Source organism: Bacidia gigantensis (assembly GCF_019456465.1).
Source record: "Bacidia gigantensis strain McMullin 20006 chromosome Unknown contig_231, whole genome shotgun sequence".
Lineage (NCBI taxonomy): Eukaryota > Fungi > Ascomycota > Lecanoromycetes > Lecanorales > Ramalinaceae > Bacidia > Bacidia gigantensis.
Window position 1 is genome coordinate 1,359,701 of NW_025408598.1, and position 19,677 is coordinate 1,379,377.

General features: G+C 48.4%; 8 protein-coding genes across 8 annotated transcripts; 2 read left to right on the forward strand and 6 right to left on the reverse strand.

Moving 5' to 3' along the window:
• Positions 1-497: 497 nt before the first annotated feature.
• On the reverse strand, positions 498-1,711 carry KY384_004451 (uncharacterized protein; the record flags this gene model as incomplete). Its single annotated transcript, XM_044812957.1, has 2 exons — positions 498-593; positions 662-1,711. 2 exons carry the CDS (start codon positions 1,709-1,711, stop codon positions 498-500), a joined length of 1,146 nt encoding a protein of 381 aa, XP_044670377.1.
• Positions 1,712-2,743: 1,032 nt separating this feature from the next.
• On the reverse strand, positions 2,744-3,244 carry KY384_004452 (uncharacterized protein; the record flags this gene model as incomplete). The annotated part of the gene is made up of 1 exon (XM_044812958.1): positions 2,744-3,244. One exon carries the CDS (start codon positions 3,242-3,244, stop codon positions 2,744-2,746), a length of 501 nt encoding a protein of 166 aa, XP_044670378.1.
• A 595-nt stretch (positions 3,245-3,839) lies between these two features.
• KY384_004453 (uncharacterized protein) lies at positions 3,840-4,478 on the forward strand (the record flags this gene model as incomplete). Its single annotated transcript, XM_044812959.1, has 2 exons — positions 3,840-3,849; positions 4,048-4,478. 2 exons carry the CDS (start codon positions 3,840-3,842, stop codon positions 4,476-4,478), a joined length of 441 nt encoding a protein of 146 aa, XP_044670379.1.
• A 2,560-nt stretch (positions 4,479-7,038) lies between these two features.
• Positions 7,039-10,131, forward strand: KY384_004454 (uncharacterized protein; the record flags this gene model as incomplete). Its single annotated transcript, XM_044812960.1, has 2 exons — positions 7,039-7,153; positions 7,205-10,131. 2 exons carry the CDS (start codon positions 7,039-7,041, stop codon positions 10,129-10,131), a joined length of 3,042 nt encoding a protein of 1,013 aa, XP_044670380.1.
• Positions 10,132-10,550: 419 nt separating this feature from the next.
• RPL15 (60S ribosomal protein L15) lies at positions 10,551-11,426 on the reverse strand (the record flags this gene model as incomplete). Its single annotated transcript, XM_044812961.1, has 4 exons — positions 10,551-10,691; positions 10,751-10,977; positions 11,053-11,209; positions 11,277-11,426. The coding sequence occupies 4 exons, from the start codon at positions 11,424-11,426 to the stop codon at positions 10,551-10,553; spliced, it is 675 nt and encodes a 224-aa protein (XP_044670381.1).
• Positions 11,427-11,804: 378 nt separating this feature from the next.
• On the reverse strand, positions 11,805-12,743 carry KY384_004456 (uncharacterized protein; the record flags this gene model as incomplete). The annotated part of the gene is made up of 4 exons (XM_044812962.1): positions 11,805-12,345; positions 12,388-12,510; positions 12,566-12,665; positions 12,719-12,743. The coding sequence occupies 4 exons, from the start codon at positions 12,741-12,743 to the stop codon at positions 11,805-11,807; spliced, it is 789 nt and encodes a 262-aa protein (XP_044670382.1).
• A 708-nt stretch (positions 12,744-13,451) lies between these two features.
• Positions 13,452-16,216, reverse strand: KY384_004457 (uncharacterized protein; the record flags this gene model as incomplete). Its single annotated transcript, XM_044812963.1, has 2 exons — positions 13,452-14,010; positions 14,058-16,216. The coding sequence occupies 2 exons, from the start codon at positions 16,214-16,216 to the stop codon at positions 13,452-13,454; spliced, it is 2,718 nt and encodes a 905-aa protein (XP_044670383.1).
• A 2,262-nt stretch (positions 16,217-18,478) lies between these two features.
• Positions 18,479-19,303, reverse strand: KY384_004458 (uncharacterized protein; the record flags this gene model as incomplete). The annotated part of the gene is made up of 3 exons (XM_044812964.1): positions 18,479-18,619; positions 18,670-19,203; positions 19,295-19,303. The coding sequence occupies 3 exons, from the start codon at positions 19,301-19,303 to the stop codon at positions 18,479-18,481; spliced, it is 684 nt and encodes a 227-aa protein (XP_044670384.1).
• Between the last annotated feature and the right edge of the window lie 374 nt (positions 19,304-19,677).

Sequence of the window (19,677 nt, forward strand, 5' to 3'; positions counted from 1 at the left end):
AAATTCAAGATCAACAACATTATTACTTAACAACTAACACCCCAACAGAGAAACAAAGTTGATACAGTTGTTCAGCGCATAGAAAAGACTTATTTTCTCTATAGAAACTTTTTCTGAAAAATGAAAGGAAAGTAGTAAATGAAAAAATAAGAAATAGGAAAAGATAACATTTAATAGTACATACAAATACTATATAAAATAGTGTTTAATGGTTAATATACGCTAAATCGTTCTCAGACCCATCACGGAGGGGGTATTATATAGGTTAGCGTAGTTATTGATCGTCTAAACTCTTTGTAGACTAGTTGTTGGGGGCCATCATGATCTTACTCCTCCGTGGCAAAAGGGTTTGAATGCTCAGACTAATCAAGTGTATTATTGATAAATCTTCCTAAAGAGGCATAGTTTGATACCTAGTTCTAGGCTGTTTTGAAACCAGATGTTAACCCCGGTAAGTCCTGGTGAGGGTTTCACAGCTGTTTGAGTTATGCCCATATTCAAGAGAAGCAGACCGTAATGTACTTTACGTTTTGGCGCTTTTCAGCCCTTTCAAACTTCGTCTTGGCCGACTTCGGGACTTTGATGAGGCGGACCTTTCACCATTCAACAGCCATGCATTCATCGGCCGCCGCACTCCAACATGTCTTCCGCCAGGGCTCACAACCTCAAAGCGAGGGTAGGGTTTGTCATCAAGAATACTTGCCGTAGGTGAAGAAAGGCACTCCAAGTCCTTTTTACGGACCTGTGCGACCAGCTCAATCCATCCACACCCCTCAATCAATACATCTGCTGAAAATACAGCAAAGGGCAGTGTAGCAGAGGTAAGACCAACTGCGTCTTTCCTAGTCAATGGTCCAGCCCGCTGCTTTGTCACGTCCCATCGAAGGGCGAATTGGCCGGCAGAAAACATACGATGACCCACACCGGGCTTAACAATGCTATGAGCCGCGGATGAGCTATCTTGGGTGTGTTTCGAGATGATGTGGTCAGTAGAAGCCACGTGGCATTTCAGAGGCACGAACGGAAATGCCAGAAAGTTCAAATCGTTTGACAGTGGCGTGATTCGCACAAGGCCTCCGACCAAGAGGGACTGCCCTGGCTTTATTGAAAGCTGATATGGCTTGGGTCGATGCTGCATGACCAATTCATCTTTGAGGTGATCTTGGACGTAGGTCTCAAGGTGACCACGATCTAGCCCCGGAAGATCAATGAGCTCGCCTTTCCCGTTGCCAAATGAAAGTCTGATTGGGCGCACCGTCGTCCCTGGCAGAGAGGATACCAAAGGCAAAATCGGAAACGCTGTTTCCACGGTAGGCGAGGATAGAAATGACTCCTGCCTCGTCCTCCCTGTGTTGAGGAATTTGTTCTGTGGGATTACAGTCAAAGAATCCACAGATGTGGCTGCAGGCGGCATTTGGGTCTCGACCTTATCTTCATCGCTTGTGGCTCGTCGTAAGGTGTCAGACTTCAAACATTTCGTTCGACCTTTGGGGAAGATGCACTCAAAGAGATTACTTTTCCCAACATTGATTTTCCCCACCATCCATCCGGCTCCACCGCGTTCCCAAATCTGCTGTTTAATACTTGAAGTCCACCAACCCCTCTTTGCGCTAACACAACGAACGTTTCCAAGACGAATGTTGTCAGCCGCGTCCCCTATGGTTTCGCGTAGCACAGTCAAAATGTATGGCATTAGACTATCTACCTGCATCTTGCTTGGTGCTAGTAAATCGGACCTAGTAATGATGAAGCTCATCTCGATGATCTTGCCATGCCGAAAGACATGAGATCTTGCGCGGCGATTTCTGGTCCTTTGTGCATTGATTGACAAACGTCTTTGGATACTCGGTACAAGGGATAGGGGAAAATCCGCAGCATCTATGACATGATATATGTGATTGTGTCTGTAAGGCGACTCTGAAATGACATCGGCGAGAGTTTGTAGTGACGGAGCGCAGGCGGGAGCAGCTTGCGAGTGATGTACGAGGTGGTGACACCTATCACAGAGCGGCGGACCCTGGGATGACACATGGGGTTCTAGTTTTGTAAGTTACATATGCAAAACCATGAAAGGTATGCGTACCAGGTTCCAATTTACCGCCCACTGTCTGAGATCTGATCGGAGCTTCTGCACTTCTTTCATCTCCTTGGGGATTCTCAAATTGAGGTGCATGGTCAGAGGCTTCGGCATGGTGTGCAAGGTACGTTGTTACAGCTTTACGAGTCTGGCTGTAGAATCCCACACCATCTGAATCGTTGAGTTGAGTGCAAGCTCCACAGCCGGGACATGATCTTGGCAAGACTCGCAGATTTACATGCTCTGACGCAGCATGTGCTGTTGAGACAGAGTCTGGATGGAGCCCGGCCTCCTTACGAAAACAACGTTGAGAGGTCGGAAGGTTTCGCAACAGGATTCTTCTGGTAGACAAGACGGAGCGAGGGTAGAGAACCCCAAGAATAGTAGTGGAACCAAGTGGGCCATTAACTCGACGCCGAGCATACGGGGTCATAAACTAGATCAAGACCTTGAGTATGGCAACGACCTAGGTTGCCGTGGGTTGTCGATATACTCTAATGTCGCGAGCAAGAACTTTTCTACTTCATAGCTGCTGTATTCAGTAAGGTTCGGCCTAGACCCAAATTGGTATTATTATTCGTATTCTATTAATGGAACAACACTCCTGAACACCTCGCTCCCACCAGCTCCCAGCAGGTAAATCTACCAGTCGACAACCTCGCCCCGTTATTCACTGCTAGAGTCACTCATGAATTCGTTATCCTCTTCAAAGCCCATATAAGAGCGCGTGGCAACACCTTCTTTAGACGTGGATTCTGGGCCAGCCAATGCCGCCGTTGCCATCGATTCCTTCTGATCTTTCTGTGCGGATACCATTTCGCGTCGTCCAGCCATGCCCTGCAGATCGTCATGATAATCACCAAGTTTCATAGTAGCATGCACTGCTTCACGCGTTCGTTCGCTAATCTCTTCTTTGTCCTCTGCCCACTGACCATCGACTTTGCCTTTTGCACCACTACGAATTTCTTCCTCCTTTCGCTCTGCTAGTGCAACAACTTCCTCCCACCTCTTGCGTCGTGCCTCCTTCTCCTTCTTTTCCATATCCGGCTTTAGTGCGAGATACTCTGCCAATGCCTTTGCCTCATTCACAGTTCGCAATCGTCTCCCGTCTAGATTACGATTTGACCCGCTGTTTTCACCTTGATTTTTTTTCCTTTTGGAGGACATGCGGCCACCAGCTGCACGTAGCTGTGAGCCGAACCCCCCTTTCCGCCTCGTAAGGGCACAGATAGCCGGAGCTGGATGAAGTCCCCATCGCCATCGTGAAGAAGGCTAGAGACTTGTGAGCTACACGGGGATATGACTTTGTTGGAAGCTGTTGTAACAATGATTCGGCAATTCAGAGGGGGAAGAATCGCGCGTATCTCCTTCATAAGAATCTCGAAAGACAAGGTTTCTTGGCAGATGAGATTGAACGTTGAGGGCAAGCCTAAACCACCAAAGGACGACAGCAGGACATTGATGTTTCGAGTCGCCATTGTCACGACAAATCAGCCTGCTACGGAGAGAGTAAGGAATGCCAGTGATCTTCACAAAGGGATTAATATGAACGGAGAACCCAAAGCACGCAATGTACATCATTAGTGTAGGCGGTAGGTTTGTAGGCGCGGCAATTTTAGGCGCCATCTCGCTTAAGTCGTCACACATGGGAAGTCACAGGCTCATTGCTTGAGCAGTAAAGATCCCTTTGGCAGCTTCGGCATTTTGCAAAAATGTTAGTCAACTACGCTTTCTTGACCCTACTTGTCTAAGCATTGTTACGATGCCAAAAAGTGTGCTAACGGACGTCAAAAGGCTCATTCCAAAGCAGGACCGCAAAAAGATTCATGAATATCTCTTCCGAGGTCTGATTCTGATGCAACAATCCTAACGCATTGCTGATTCTTCCGACAGAAGGAGTTCTAGTCGCTAAAAAAGATTTCAATCTGCCGAAACATGGGGAAGTTGACACGAAAAATCTCTTTGTACAGCTCTTATACATCACTCTAAAACCCGTGCTAATAGTCAAAAGGTCATCAAAGCTTGTCAATCCTTGAACTCCCGCGGCTATGTGAAGACACAGTTCTCCTGGCAATGGTACTATTATACTTTGACACCAGAGGGTCTTGACTATCTCCGAGAATGGCTTCACCTTCCAGCAGAAATTGTACCTGCAACTCATATCAAGCAGCAGCGCTCACACGCTCCTCCGAAAGGCATGATGGGTGGTGACGATCGCGGACCTCGTGGACGCGGTGGGCCTCGAGGAGAAAGGGGCGATGATGGGGGCTACAGGAGACGAGATGCAGGTGATGGCAAAGAGGGCGACGCTCCTGGCGGGTTTGCGCCATCATTCGGCGGAGAGCGAAGAACCTTCGGACGTGGACGTGGTAGTGGACCTCCGGGACAGGCGGGCATGTGAAGAGACTACAACCGGACTTGCATGAATATTGTGAACAAAGCAGATGCCTATCATGTGATGGCGTCGAAGGCGCTTTATCTCACTCATAAGGAAGCTAAATGTGCGTGAAGTTTTAAGATCGTTTAGCTCTGAGCTTGTCGTAGCGAATAACTGCTCCCAGTAACACTTGCGCTCAAAGTTTGCAGTCTTCCTGTGAACACTACTTTGTCGGATGATGTGAGACGCCGTCACGATAAGGGGTAAATATCATCGCTTTTGGGACTCGTTTGCTCGTGTAGACCTGATATCGAGGGTCAGCTGAGAAGGTCGCTTTTCAAAATGTGCGTCGTGGGTAAATTCACTGAAACGTGACTAGCACCTAAGAGCATTCTCTAATTCGAACGAGAAAAGTCCTTCTCGGATGAAAATTTTGGCACTATCTTCAATGCATATGATCGGTTAAAGGTGAGACAGACTGGTGATTTGCTATTCTCTTGAACTCTTCCTTCCAGTTGCTACTCGACCCCTAGCATTGTTCTATCTTCGGGAGCCCTTATGTCTCGATAGAATTGAGCGGTGCAAGGAATCGTATCTACGCTCCCTGGCCACAAACTCATCCGACCAGTGCTTGCGAGGACACCGTATCTAGACGCTAAGCGATGAGATTGCAGCACCATAGTTGCAGCAGCAAGCATCGTATCAGATCGATTAGAGTAACCTGTTGTCCCAGTGAGAGAACTCGCGCCATGGACACTGATCGTGTACCATCAGTATGCTTGGACCCCTCGTACAATTCCTATCTTTTGCCCTTGAGATTCCAGCTTTGGACCTTGTTCAATAAGTGATTCAAGAGAATCATAATCACAAGCCAGATTTCCGAGGTAGCCAATGCTTCCTTGTTCGTCTTTCAATTTCTCTGCGCCATCTCCTATTTCACGAAGATTGTGGGCTTGTTCTAAGTTTATGTCGCCGCTGTGTACACCAGTGTTCAACATCGAAATTGTAAAGCGAGCGCCTTCTTCATTTGTCTAGTTGAAAACTCCAACAAGACACTCGAATTTATACGCGCTCTCACGGATTACCTTTAGAATCTCGATCCCAGCACAGACACCCAATACACCATCGTATCGACCTGCAGAGGGCTGTGTATCTTACTGTGAGCCAGCGCCAATTTGGGGGCGTAAGCGACGCCCTTTGCGGACAGCGAACATGTTCCCTTACTCATTTTTGGCAAAGCGCTCACAGTTTTGCACCTATAGCTAAAGACCTACCATAGCATCAACGTCTACCTTACAATCCAGTGATAACGTCGCTTCATGCCTGTCTCTTAAACTTTTTTTGCGCAAGGAAATAGTTTCAGCTATGGCTTCCAGTAGGACCTACCTTTTTCCGACAATTCTTGAGGTCAAATCGAATCCGCGCCAATCTCGTCAGTCGGTTGGGGAGGTGAAGCAGAAGAAAGCAGTGCCCCATCGGTGTCCTACACCAAATTTACAGCTATTATGTATGCTGCTCGAAAGTTTGCTCCAATTGGTCTCAAGACTTGCACCATCTATACCAAGATGACATGCCGTGGCCAGAGAGCGTACGTGAAGCACGGTAGACGCCATGAGGGCTAGAATAAAGCTTACCTACTACGCAGCGCATTCCACCATAGTATTTGCCTGAATATGGAGCCTTGTGCTTCCACTGCTTCCACTAGGTGAATCATGTCTGCTGTCATACGCAGGTGCTTGAGGTGTTGGGCACGCTGGGACGAGGGGTGACGAGGTCGGAAACGCCAAGCAAGCCGATCCTCCGTAGGTACCCAGACCACATTCTTCCAACGCTCTTTCCCCGACCCACTTGAGGGACAATGACTATCATTGACCAGAAAATGAATCACTTCCTACGTAGGGCGAAAACGACCCTAATTCGAACACCCCATATGCAACATCAAGCTCCTCCGCTCATCGATACTGGTCAATCGCAGGTTTCTTTGTTACAACCTCATACCCTATCAGGGTGAAAGTATCCTCGAAGCTTGATATGGTTGCTACAGCTCTCGCTACAGCTGCATCCGGGTTTAATGTTAGTTTGAAAGTGCAGAAGCCCAGTGCCAATGCCTTCTTGGCATATCCGCCTTCATGTAGGGTCTCCGTCTAATAAGCCAGCCGCTGCGAGCAATTCTGCAAGCCCAAGATATCCCTTCCCAGAAACACAAGATACAAACAACTCATTCGCCGATACGTCGCTGCACGGTGTTCCAATACTACCTTCCCACAGCCCTTCCCCTCCTCAGATTCGACGGCGGTCTCGGCATTCTCGCTCGCATAGCCATCCGTTTGCAGAGCTACTCCGAGGTAACAGGCCTGCGGATGACGGAGACGAGACCGAGGATGAAAACATACTTGAACAAGATGTGATATCTGCGCCAGATATCATAGTCGGTCACAATGCGCGAGAAGTGAATTTTCCCTTCAATCAGTCCAAGACAGTTCAAAACGGGGAAGTGGAGCTGGTCACTGGCCGATGCGCTACTTGCGACTCACTTGTACGATGGCCCCGGCGCCTAGACGTTTTTCGTTGCACTGTTTGTCTCATGGTCAACGATTTGAAGCCTGCCCAGAGGCACATAGGCGAATCTCAACCAAGCGAGAGGCAAGATGATTTCGGAGACACCTCATTACTGTCAAAACCCCTCATGCTCAGTAGAGGTGAGGAACTCCCCTCTCGTACCGTAAAATATTCATTGATCTGATCAACAGTACGCTACATGTCCCTACAAAGGACGCGACAAATTATTGAGGAAAGCCTCGAACAATTCTTAATATCTGAAATTCCAGAACGCAAGAAGAAAGCCGTATATAGAAATGATTCGCATAAAGACATTGAACCCCAGTCAACGACGCAATTATTATCATCCTCACGAGCTGTCGATATCGCCGACGACAATGTGGATCTGATAGGCTCAGATCGTGGAAAAAACGCATCGTCTTCAATCGGTCATTCTTATTCTGATCAAAAAAGACTTGATGAATCAACCACCTCACAATGCCAAGATAAATCCAAACGTGTATTCCGAATTTTGGAGAGGTACATTACGGCATGCTTCAGCAGCGAATGTCTGAACAATTCTTTCCTATTTTCTCGACCGAACCAGTCACTGAGAGCTGCAAGTGAAAGTGTTATCACCAAAACTCCTGAGACAGCATCCCCAGACACTGTTGACAGCGCCGCCGACCTGTACCCTGAGATCGATGCAAAAACTCTGCTCGTCGGCGATTTCGCAGAAAACGGCACCTGGTGGGCAGGCAGGTCTCCGCCAGCCGAAAGCATTCGACCTCAGACGGCGAAAGGGTCAATAGATAGCTACAGCGACAAAGCCAATGCAAAGGGCCCTAGTATTAACTGGTCTGAAGTTTACGAGTGGTACAACCTTATCAACTCGTTGCAAAGCTCGTGGAGGCTGAAGCTGCACAGCTTTAAGGCAAATAAAGTGGTAAATGAGCATTCTCCAATAGCTTCGGATGCGCAGATTCAAGTCATGGACGAGCGCATTGCTGAGTCTAGTAGCCATGTCCAGCGCACTCTGTTCAAAGCAAGTGAGGCTTTACTGCGACGTCCTGGGCGTCCTCTGAAGCATGCCATTGAAAGTCGATTTCTTCTCATCTTACTTGCCAATCCAAATCTCTCCATGAAGGAGGCGAATCTGTCAATCCAATCGTTTCCTAGCACGACCAGAGACGCGTCCAATCGGGGAATGTCAGAGAGTACAGTTGTGACTTCTACCGCGGTCATGCCGTTCTCATCAAAATTGTTACCACCAACAGGCTCCAGTAGCAACTTGTCGAGGCATTCAGGCATTATTAAACGCATCTTAGGTATTATGTCGAATCTTCCGCCTGACTGCCACCACTATCTCATCAGCTGGTTCTCGCGCTTCACACAACAACATTTGCGGAAGGTTGTCGAGCTGGTGGGGAGCTTTGTTACTTATAGACTTTCTAGGGTTAGCGGGAGAAAGCGTACCAACAGTCATGATCCAACTGTTGGAGGTTTAATTCCCAGTATCTCAGGCCCCGGTGCTGGAACCTCCGCTCAACTCCACGCTGCCATCGGAGTCTCCCAAGGTGCCAAGTCTCAGGAAAACAATACAGGTGGAACAACATACAGCGATGATTGGCAAATAAAGGCCGCAGCAAAAGTTATGTCACTCCTTTTCGCCGCCAGCAATAACGACCCCATCAGGTGGCGTGAAGGCCATCAGAAGACCTCGCAACCACTGGGTAGGCCACGAGCGATTTCAATCACGCAAAAGCGAGCACACAGAAATGGCCAACTCCTTCCTACCAGCGCGTTCTACAATACCATGCTAGACTACACTGACCTCATCGCAGACTTTGACACTTGGGAATCAAGACGAGGCAAGCTTTCCTTTTGCCAATATCCCATGTTCTTCTCCATCTGGGCCAAAATCCACATTCTTGAGCACGATGCTCGCAGGCAGATGGAAATCAAAGCTAGAGAGGCGTTCTTCAACAGTATAATGAGCCGAAAAGCGATCAGTCAGTATCTCATCCTGAAGGTGCGAAGGGACTGTTTAGTTGAAGATAGCCTGCGGGGTGTCAGTGAAGTTGTGGGCACGGGCCAAGAGGAAATTAAAAAGGGGCTTCGCATCGAATTCATTGGAGAAGAAGGCCTCGACTCGGGCGGCCTTCGAAAGGAATGGTTTTTGCTGCTGATCCGAGAGATCTTTGATCAAGAGCATGGGCTGTTCGTGTATGACGAGGACTCACAAAACTGCTATTTCAATTCCCAAACCTTCGAGACTTCGGATCAATTTTTCCTTGTTGGTGCGTTACTTGGACTTGCAATCTACAATTCGACAATCCTAGACGTCGCTTTACCACCCTTCGCATTTCGCAAGCTCTTGGCCTCGGCTCCGACGTACACGGGTCCCTCAACGTTTTCCTCTCGTCCGATCCACGCTTCATCATTGGATGACCTCGCTGAGTTCAGACCCGTCCTTGCCCAAGGGCTTCGAAAGCTTCTTGAGTACGATGGCGATGTAGAATCGACGTTTCTTCGTGATTTTGTTGCTGCGACTGAACGTTACGGACAAATCCAGTACGTGCCGCTCTGTCACAACGGTGAGCATAGGCCGGTTACGAACAGCAATCGCCGGGAATATGTGGACCTCTATGTCCGCTATCTTCTGGATACTTCCGTCTCTCGCCAATATGACCCTTTCAAACGCGGCTTTTTCACCGTGTGCGGTGGCAATGCGCTTTCCTTATTTCGACCCGAGGAGATCGAGTTGCTCATAAGAGGCTCAGACGAGCCCCTTGATGTTGCAACAATTCGAGCGGTAGCCATCTATGACGGCTGGGGCGTCGGCGTTGAGCCAGCTGATCAGATTCCTGTGAAATGGTTCTGGGAAGAATTCGAAGGGGCACAACCGAAAGACCAACGGAAATTGCTCAGCTTCATCACGGCTAGCGACCGGATTCCTGCAATGGGCGCCACAAGCCTTGTCATCAAGATTGTGTGCTTAGGTGACTACACGAAACGGTACCCAATCGCACGGACTTGCTTCAACATGATCGGCCTCTATCGGTATCGATCGAAGGAGGCTTTTGGGAGCATGCTTTGGAGGGCTGTATACGAGGGCGAGGGATTTGGCATGAAATAAACGGGTTTTGGCCGTACGTCATTACGACCGCACAAATGTGGTCGGAAAACCAGCAGTGGCCTAGAAAGTATCGACTAACATGATTGATGATTTTAAATCTCAGCGACCTTCCAAAGTGAGATGAGTCTTATATCTATTCGTTGTATTGTATTTATGGTCCAACAACGTATGATGTCAGATGAGAAGGCCAAAGAACGCAGGCAATCAAATCCATGTGCTTTTGAGATGCAGCTTAATAAGCACGATCGAAGTTGTCCAAGGGGTTGCATCTTGAGGCACGAGCTTTGGGGAGAATACAGGCTTTCAATGTGACACTCGAATGTCTACGTAGCCTGTCGGGCTAAGATATATTCGTACCTCCTCACAACCATATGAGATAAGGTCTGGAGATTTTACGTCATCGATATCTCACGGCACACTTAGCGATATCGCCAATAAGACTCCGTGTTATGACGCTTCCATGTCTTTCTCCGTCCCGCCTTAGTCTTATTGAATTTGTGTCCCTTGTTCAAACCTCGTGACTTCTTGCCGGTTGCTGTAAGACCCCGTGACTCGCGATGCTGAAAAGATTTGTCAACTCAAGATATCAACGCGAAGAAATCATACGACTAAGCCATACCTTGTGAACAGGTTTGACGATCCAATTGATCCTCGAATCACGACGAATCGCCTTGTGTTCCGGATCTACTAAGACGATCTCAAAATATTTATACGTAGAGTCTTGATTGATCCAATAAGAATTCAGAACTCTGAGATTGGCGCAGCGACGGCCGACACGTTCCTCAGCGGTGGCTTTGAGCGAGCGTTGATATTTCAACTGATTGACACCTTGGTTTGTAGGTTTTCCTTCACGGGGGCGAATGTCAGTAAGCTTAGCAGAAGTCTAGCAATAAAATTGCGGTCTCGCTGGGTTTCACTGACCGTATGTGGCACCTTTGGGCACTGGCCTCTTTCTACCGCCTCGGCGCACGCGCACGCGATAGATCACGTAGCCTTGCTTTGCTTTATACCCAAGACGGCGAGCTTTATCAGGGCGCGAGGGACGCGAGGCACGGTGTATGACGTTTAATTGGCGAAGCTATATTAATGCACTCTCAGCAAATGTTCAACGAGTGTATAGCAAGACACGTTGGGATGTGTGCCACAGGGCTCGAAGACGAGCCACCAAGCTGCTTGCTATTCGTGGTCATGCTTGCAGATCTTTCATACCTCCCAGCATCGTACTCGTAGTAGGAAACGGAGGACATCGGATTGCTTCTTTTTTGGAGCTCCTCGACGTATTTCAGGGCGCCCATCTAGAGAGGAGAGAATTGGTTAGCTTCTAGAGCTGGTAGATGTTGCATAAATCACTCGCTTCATGAACATAAAGCATAATGATCCTCAGCATACCTTAGACCTAAAGACCTTCGTGTAAGAATTGCGTCGAAGAGGTGGACGGTTCCAAAGTCTCAGCTGAGGTTGTGTGGAGCAGCGGGCAGATAGCCGATGCCAAGACTCATTTTAGTCTCATCAAGTCGGGCTTAGGTAAGCAACCCTTTAATGTTGTATGCCCCTCCGAATTCTACTACATGGAAGTAAGGAAATATTGTGGGTAGTACGAACAGGATTTTTCTCGATTCTCACGTAGTAAAAGTTAGCAGAACAAAACGACTGTAGCAAGCTATCTTCCGCGCTTATGCATCGTCATTATCGCTTTCGTGATCCGATAGATGCCTGACTAGATTTCTCACATCTTTTTCCGCACGCTTGACGACTTGTACCCAGCCATCTTCTTCCCCTATATTCCGTTCCTCGGGGTCTTTCCGCTTTGGGTTGGCGTAGCAATCCCATAACTCTTGCGCTTCTCTCTCCTCGTCGTTCGTCTTCGCCTGTGTGTCCGATTCTTTCCCATTGAGGAGGGCTGCAATATCTTGACTCGTCTTACGTTCTTGGATGTCGATAATCTGACCCACTTTCTGTATCTCGTTCTGAAAACCTCCGTTGGCTAAAGAGTTAAGCTTCTTCTTAGCGTCTTGAACGCATTCCTCGATATCTTTGTAAAGACCTAGTAGCTTGGTCGTGTTCCCAATAACTTCTTGGGCATTTTTGTTGATAATGTTTGTCTCAAGTACATTTTGTTGCTGGGCCACGCGTCCGACGGAACTGTCGTGTGACAAGATAGCATTTACACCTTCCTGAAATCCGCCCCTTTGCTCTAATCTGAACTCGTTAATCCTTAGTGCTTGAAATATTTGCTAGATCTGACGGTGGTCTTACATCTTAGCCACATGCCGATCAAACGCCTCTTCAGCCAGTCTACTTTGCTGCTTCACAGCCTCTGCAAACTTCTGATGTTCAGCGTCTTCACTGGCCTTTTTAGCAGCTTGGTTTCCTGAAGATCTATCGCTCGTAGATTAATCAAAAATAAAAGTGAGTGCTTATAGCTTTCACTCACTGCTTCATCGCCACCTCGTTGCGCGGGGTATGTGATTTTCCGCCAGAGACTTCAGCTATCTTCGATTTTTTCGTCTTTAGCAATGCCCTAGCAGCACTTTCTGACACCGGGCTTAATAATGTGTCGGACACGATGCATTTACGTGTGATTTACCAGTTGTTCGTTCGTTCTTGGTCATGTCGAGCAATGGCTCGGATGTGCGCGAAACGCGGACTGGAGTGGTCGATGGGAATGGAGGGCGAAGAGCGTAAATCTGTAGCATACAATGCACAAGACGATGAGGCAGCAACAATGGATCATGTTATATGTGAGGCCAGCTTTGTCAGGTTTCTGGAGCTCTAGAAGGTAAGGGTGGTGTGCAGCGACTTCAGAATGACGAAAGTCGTCTGGATTTTAAAGCCTGTAAAATTTCGAAAGCTTGATAAGCATCAGTCGCGTATCTTACATGTCTTATACACAAAGGCTACCCAACCCATCTCAGATCAATCCCCATTAGCGATCTATAGCTTAGAAAGATGGGTCGTGTAGAGGCACAAGGTCGCTTCTATTAACTCGTGAATATCATGAGATCATGTACTTCGTGACGGCAAGGCATAGATTCCAGAGCCGCAGATAGCTTTCTATACAGAATCTACCCGGTCGAAGTTTATTTGATCGAACACCGATAATCGAAAACATAGGAGTTGTAGGCTGATGGGAAAATATATGTTCTTGGTCAATTGCGCAGGTGGCGTGACCTGCCTCGCGCGATTCGGAGCATTTTAAAATGATTGAGAACAATTGCGGGGTGCTGCTATCGCCATCCAGCAGCGTAGGACATTGTCGCAGAACTCTTGCGAAAAGCGGCCGACAAAGGTGCCCTTACGCGGGTAGTTATGGATGGCGTCTACTGATTGATTGAAAGATTACGAAATCCTTGAGTCCACTCCTCAGTACGCATTTGGCGATTTTGATGTCCAGCGCTGTTGTCGTCAGGCTGAGAGGTGAACGAAGAAGTATGATGCAGGTTGGGCCCGTTGTAGCCAATAGGAGGGCCAAATTGAGATGGATGCGCCATAGGCTGTTGTGCTTGATGGCGATAGTCCATCGAAAAAGGCGACATCTGCCGGGCTTCGAATGCTTGGCCCGCAAGAGTTGGGTGATACATCTGCTCGTAAGACATTCCTGAGATCAGCATGCCATTATAGGCCGGTAGTGGTCCATGAGGGGAGGACGTGACCGCGGGTTGTGCATACTGCCCAGATCGGAAGTCGTCATACTCGTGGCCCAAAGGATTCCGAGAAAGTCCGGGCGGTCTCAGGCCCGCGTGAGGTGTGGCGATAGCAGCTGTATTAATAGCTGACATCCAGATCCTTGTCTTGTAAATTTTGAAAAGATCGGTGACTAGGGGATTAAAATTGATGTAGGAGTCAGCAAAGTAGAAGAATGTCAGCTTTTTCCAATCCCTAAACATATAAGCATACACATGGTCTGCAACGAAGATGGTGCTTACATCTGGAATTCCGCGTCGAGAATCTCCATGCTTAGTCGATGGTCGACAACTTTTTGGTGACACATTCGCTTCGCTTTCGCCTCACTCCCTTCCTTTTCACGCAAAGTGGCGATCTCGTGCGACTGGGCAAGTCGCTTGATCATCTTGGGCTTGATTTCGCCACTTGGAAGATCTTGAAAGCCGGCGGCGTTGGGAAGACCTGCAGTTGTCTGTCCCATTGATGGGCCATTTGGGTTCGGTCCTGCAATAGTTCCATTTTGCGTATGATGCGAAAATGCCATGAGCCACTCGTGGTGCCTCTTGGTGTAGTCTTCCTTCATTTGCTTAGCTTCAGCCCACGAAATATCTTCGGACTGTACAGTGCCAAGATCCGTGCCGCGATCTGCCTCGACGATGACAAGGTCGCCCTTTTTGACTCGTAAGCCTGTACCTTCTTGGATGTAGAATACATCTGCCCGCAAACACTTGAATGTTACAATATAGAGCAGCTGGTTTGGGCGCCCTGTTGCATGTCCGATTGGTTGCGACCGATGATATTGGCTTTGCGCGTATGCTTGGTGGAGGCTTGTCGACGAAATGGATTGAAGGTCCCCAGGGAGACGTGGAGAAGGATTTGGCTGAGAGAAATAGTTGACTGCAAAATCACGATCATGTGAGTGACGGGCTACCAATTGCATCTCCCTCTCCGTTTTGCTGGGGGGATACGAAAAAGCAAACTTACTGTTGTCACCTTGCGCCGGGCGACTAGTACCATCCCCAAAAGCTCCAAGATCCTCAGAATGATGATGAGATGGTACAGAAAAGTCCCCAATATTACGACCAGCTTCATCGTCGTTCACTGAGCCTAGAGAATTATGCCTGGTGGGCATCTCAGCAAATGAATGGCGACGGCTTTTTGGTGGCTCTTCTGCACGAGCAAAACCAAGAGAGCTCTGCCATTGGCCTCTTCTACCATGATCCAGCGCTTTGTGGTCAGGGTTGATTCCAAGGGCGTAATGTGGACTCGACCTAGAGCTGTACTCACTAAACCTTCGACCTCCGGCCACTCCCGGTCTGTTAGCTTGTGATTGCTCGCGGTCGTTCGGATCGTACAAAGGCGACGTGAGATCTTCGGGGACAGAGTCTCGTAGCCGCTGATGGTAATACTGCCCCGATGTATGCGGGCGTTGCGCTGATGAGACCGGGCGAGCGCTTCTGACGTTCTGAAGCTGATTAGCTGCTAGTTGCTGTCGCAGCATAGCGTTTTCCCCTGCAAGATCCTCGAAAGTCCGCGCGTCATCATGAAAGCCATGAGTACCACTGGAAGATCCTCCTGAGACCTCTTCGTCGTCGTCAACTTCGCGTAATTGTCCTAGAGCGTTCAAATCATGAGTCGCATCCCCAAGCATGCTAGGTCGTGAGGGTCTGTGATGCACCCCTGCATAGGATGCGCCCCTTCTTGGAGGGTTGAAATTGCTTTGGCCTCCGTAGGGTGTACTTGTATTAGTGCTGGTATCAGTATCAATCTGTCCTACAGAATATGACTGGGATCTGTAGCTTTTCAGAGTAGGCTGTAAGGGTATGGAAAATGGAATTCCTGGATCTGCACCCTGTTCCCGATTAAGCGGCGGACTTCGAAGAGCATTATCGTCTTGATAGAGGCTAGCTGATCCCGGTGGTACTATGGTGGTAGGCGATGGTAGCACCTCCGCTAGTCGCTGTGGAGGTCCTTTCTGGCCGTCACTGTTCCAGATTGTATTGCCCCACGTAAATGAAGAACTACTAGAATGTCCACGACCCAGTGTTGTACCCGCTGTGGAAGCTGTCGCCGTATTCCACGGCGCTTGGTCGCTAGAAGACGCTGTCGTGCCGGGACTAACGGGCGAGAATGGTCCGGTACCAGCACCAAAAGACGGCTTGCGATTAGGAAGCTGCTGGCCTTCAGTGAACCACGAGGCTCGACGGACCTGCTTTGGTCCGGGATTACTGGTAACGGTCTGCAATCTATACAATTGGTCATGTTCGTCGTCAGACGACGCTAGAGCCTCCGAATCTGGCGTCGAGCCTCGCATGCCAACTTTAGCTCGATCGAGAAGTATTGACGCATTGTTGCTTGCAAAGCTGCTGAAAGAAGTTCGTTTTCCTTGACCTGCGGATATCTGGGAGGCGTTGGAAGCCATTTTGTTCTGGATAGATCAAGGCTAAAGCCAGTGGCATGTCATTCTAATTTGGTCCACTACACATGATCAATCCGTTAGCTACATCGTATCAGAAGGTATCTGAACAGTTTTAAGAAGACAAGGACTCGAGGCGCCGGGGTGACATGCAGAATAGCCCGGATTCAATATTTTAGTTTGAAGCACTCAGCAACTTACACTCCGTGATGTGGCTGTACCACAGTTCAGGTATTGTCAACACTTGTATTACACCTTCTTTACCAGTAGCTCTGGCGATGATATTCAACGCAGAACGCACGAAGCGCCCGAGGCGAAAGATATATCGATTGCCAAACTCAACAGTTGCGGGGATGATTCGTGATGATTCGTAACTTGTATATCTAATGTGCCACGAATAGGTCGACTTAATTGTTGAGGGCGGGGATTTTTCGACCTCACTCGTTACAACTTCGAGATGCCTACCGAAGATCCGTGTGAACCAAATCAAATTTCTCTTGCTCACAGGGTGGGCCTCCTATTCAGATCCCAATGTCAAAATTAAGAAATGAGCGATAAGAGTGAAGGACTTGGTCCACAAAGACATAACGGGCACTGAGCAGATGCTTGACAGCGTGCACGTGCAAATTGGGAGAAGTTGCATACCTGCTGTATACTGAAGCAATACTCTCCACTTCAAGTCTCTATTCTTCGTTCGTATGTAGTCCGGAGCCGTAATGCAGTAAAGTTTGCTGCGAATAGTCTTGCTGCAAGCCTGTCAGACTTACGCATCTTGTAAGAGAAGATAAGAAACTTACCTTTACCAGTAATGCTATACAAGAAGATGGCAGGTAATGAGGTAGGCGGAGAGGCGGAAATATTAAGTCGGTGCAAGGCCAATGCAAATTGAACCCGCGGGGAAATATGTGCCTGTAACGATGACAAAGGGGGTATCCGCGTTGAGACGTCTTCACAGATCAACGGATCATATTCTAGAGATATATCAACGGAAAATTTTGCTAGGTCATCGAATCGTTCATGTTGCGAGGGAGAAGGATGATAGGCCGACGGTGATTCTTCGTCGCCTCCTTCGAGGCAAGCGACCAAGAGCCGAGCGATCAGATCGATCTTGTGACAGCGAGCCGACTGAAGTGACTTGCTGTCAACAGTAATTCCTGTAGATAGTGAAGTGACCTCAGGCCACAACAATGGGAAAGTAATTGCAAGGAGGGTGTGGTCCAGTGCTTTAGGGACCCTCGGGCTAGGGATCACAACGAGGTGGTGCAGAGGAAGAGTATGTTGGCTAAGGAGTGAAGACCTAGGCCACAGACGATGGTCCTCGTGATAGGACGCATTCAAGAATCTTACATGGGTGGACTCGTTATATGTGAGGTGAGGCCGATCATTTGAGTGCAGAGGTCGTCAGTGCGGTCAACATGCGGTTTGGGGAGCGCGATGTATGGGGCAAATTAAAACTACGCTAAGGTCCCCCGCCGTCGGGAGCAACGCTTAGATTGGGGGAGGATCTTGCTTCCCCGCCATCCAATGCAACTGAGCAATACGCTTACTTCATATAGTAAGGTAAGCCCCAGACGTGGACAAAAGCAAAAGAACTGCGTTGGTCTGTCGATCTGCTGGAGATCACCATTAGTAACATTCTTCGAAGACTACTCTTGCTTCCTATGTAATAGGTTTATATGAAGCTACGGGATCAGCATTCACCGCAAGTTCAAGCGGCTGGCAGAAGCGGGAGAAGCTAATGGATGAAGGCCATCGTGAGGTGTCTGAACAAGTATATGCTCGGTACTTCCGCCGAAATGCTGCTTGCAGTCCATCCGACCTTACATATCCTTTTCTTGTATACAGGCACGATCATCGTGAGGAACCTCTAGTGACTTACTCCATCGGATTCCCACCAAATCCTATAGTTCGCACGGAACTGGGAAGTTCACGATAGCATCGTCATTCCGGGGTCCTAAGTTTCTTGCAATCATCTTTTTTAGTTCGCGACAAGGCTACCTCCTTCTTTGTGATATGTTGCATGGAAGCAATATGTTTGTTGGCAGAACGAGTCCAGAGGACGAGGGAAGAGGCGTTTCTGTCCCAACTTTCCTATTCCCCTGCTAATGAAGATCATTCAGGACTGACAGCTCCAACATGCCTGCGTGAGCATGTACACTTATTAAGCGCGGATTCTGACCGTAATTGTAAAGCGCAACAGATCATGAGCGCAGCATTCGGTCATGATCCATGAGTCCGCCCAGTGCTTGAACTGTGCTTGATTTTGGTTCAAGGTTGAACAGTTTCAACACTGTCTACGGCTTCTGGACCCTTTTGCTTCTTCAAGTTTTCCTCAAATTTGGCGAACTCCTGCATTGCAATCTCCTCCTCTTGATCCAAGACTTGTGTGACACCTTTGACCTCCTCAATCTATCCATCTCATGAGCGCAAGACTGGATTTAGGGCAATTTTACACTCACATAGTGCATCAACATACTCTCAATGCCATTCCGCAAAGTTACCGTGCTTGAATCACAGGTGCGACATGCTCCTCGTAGCTTTAGCATGACGTGTCCATCCTTGAAGCCACGAAATTCGATGTCGCCCCCATCTTCTTGGATAGCGGGCCGTATCCTTGTCTCCAGGAGTTCTTTGATCATGCCAATGACTTCGCCGTCATTTTCATCATATTCAAGAGTCTCTTCTCCTTCTTGCCCTGCATGGGTGGGCGAGCCTGCAACAGAGTTCACAATCTCTTCGCCGGAGTTCACTGCCTCGGTAATCAAAGCGAAGATTTCTGGTTTGACGTGTGCCCAATTCGCGTCTGATGCCTTCGTAATAGTGATAAAGTCTGAGCCGTAGAAAACGGATGTAATGCCATCGACATTGAAAAGTCTTGAGGCTAGTGGAGAAGGATGCGGAGGAGCCAATGTGGAACGTGGGTTGAGATATTCTAAGAAAGGAATCCTCAATTGCGAGGGGAGAATTGGTCGACTAGGCAAGAATTTCAAAGCCTAACGACATTATCGACTAGACCTCGAAAGGCGGAGATGAGCACGCCTACGTCTGTGTTTGGGGTATTCTCGGTCTGTATGAACATCTTACGAATTCCATGACCGGTGAACGGTGAGAATTGCCATCTAGTGCGCTGTACAAGAGGCTTTGGCCGCGAGGGGGTAGCCCAAGTCGAAGCCGATGATGCAATGCATTTAGGTACATATGCTACGCATTCAGTCCGTTCGCGAAGCTCCCAGGGAATCCTCAGGAAGCTGGCATTAAGAAAGGATCTCTGTGGAATCTTTGTGGATACTCTCAGAAACATCATGGACTTAGCAAAGACAAAGACTTAGGCCTCTCAGACGGACGTCACCTTTAATTGAAGAAGGTTGTGCTTATGTCATCATTCATCTAATCTAGCTCCGGCAGAGGATTAAAGGTATTGACATCTTCGCATTCTCTAGCTCGAAGCATTAGTCAGGATTTCTATT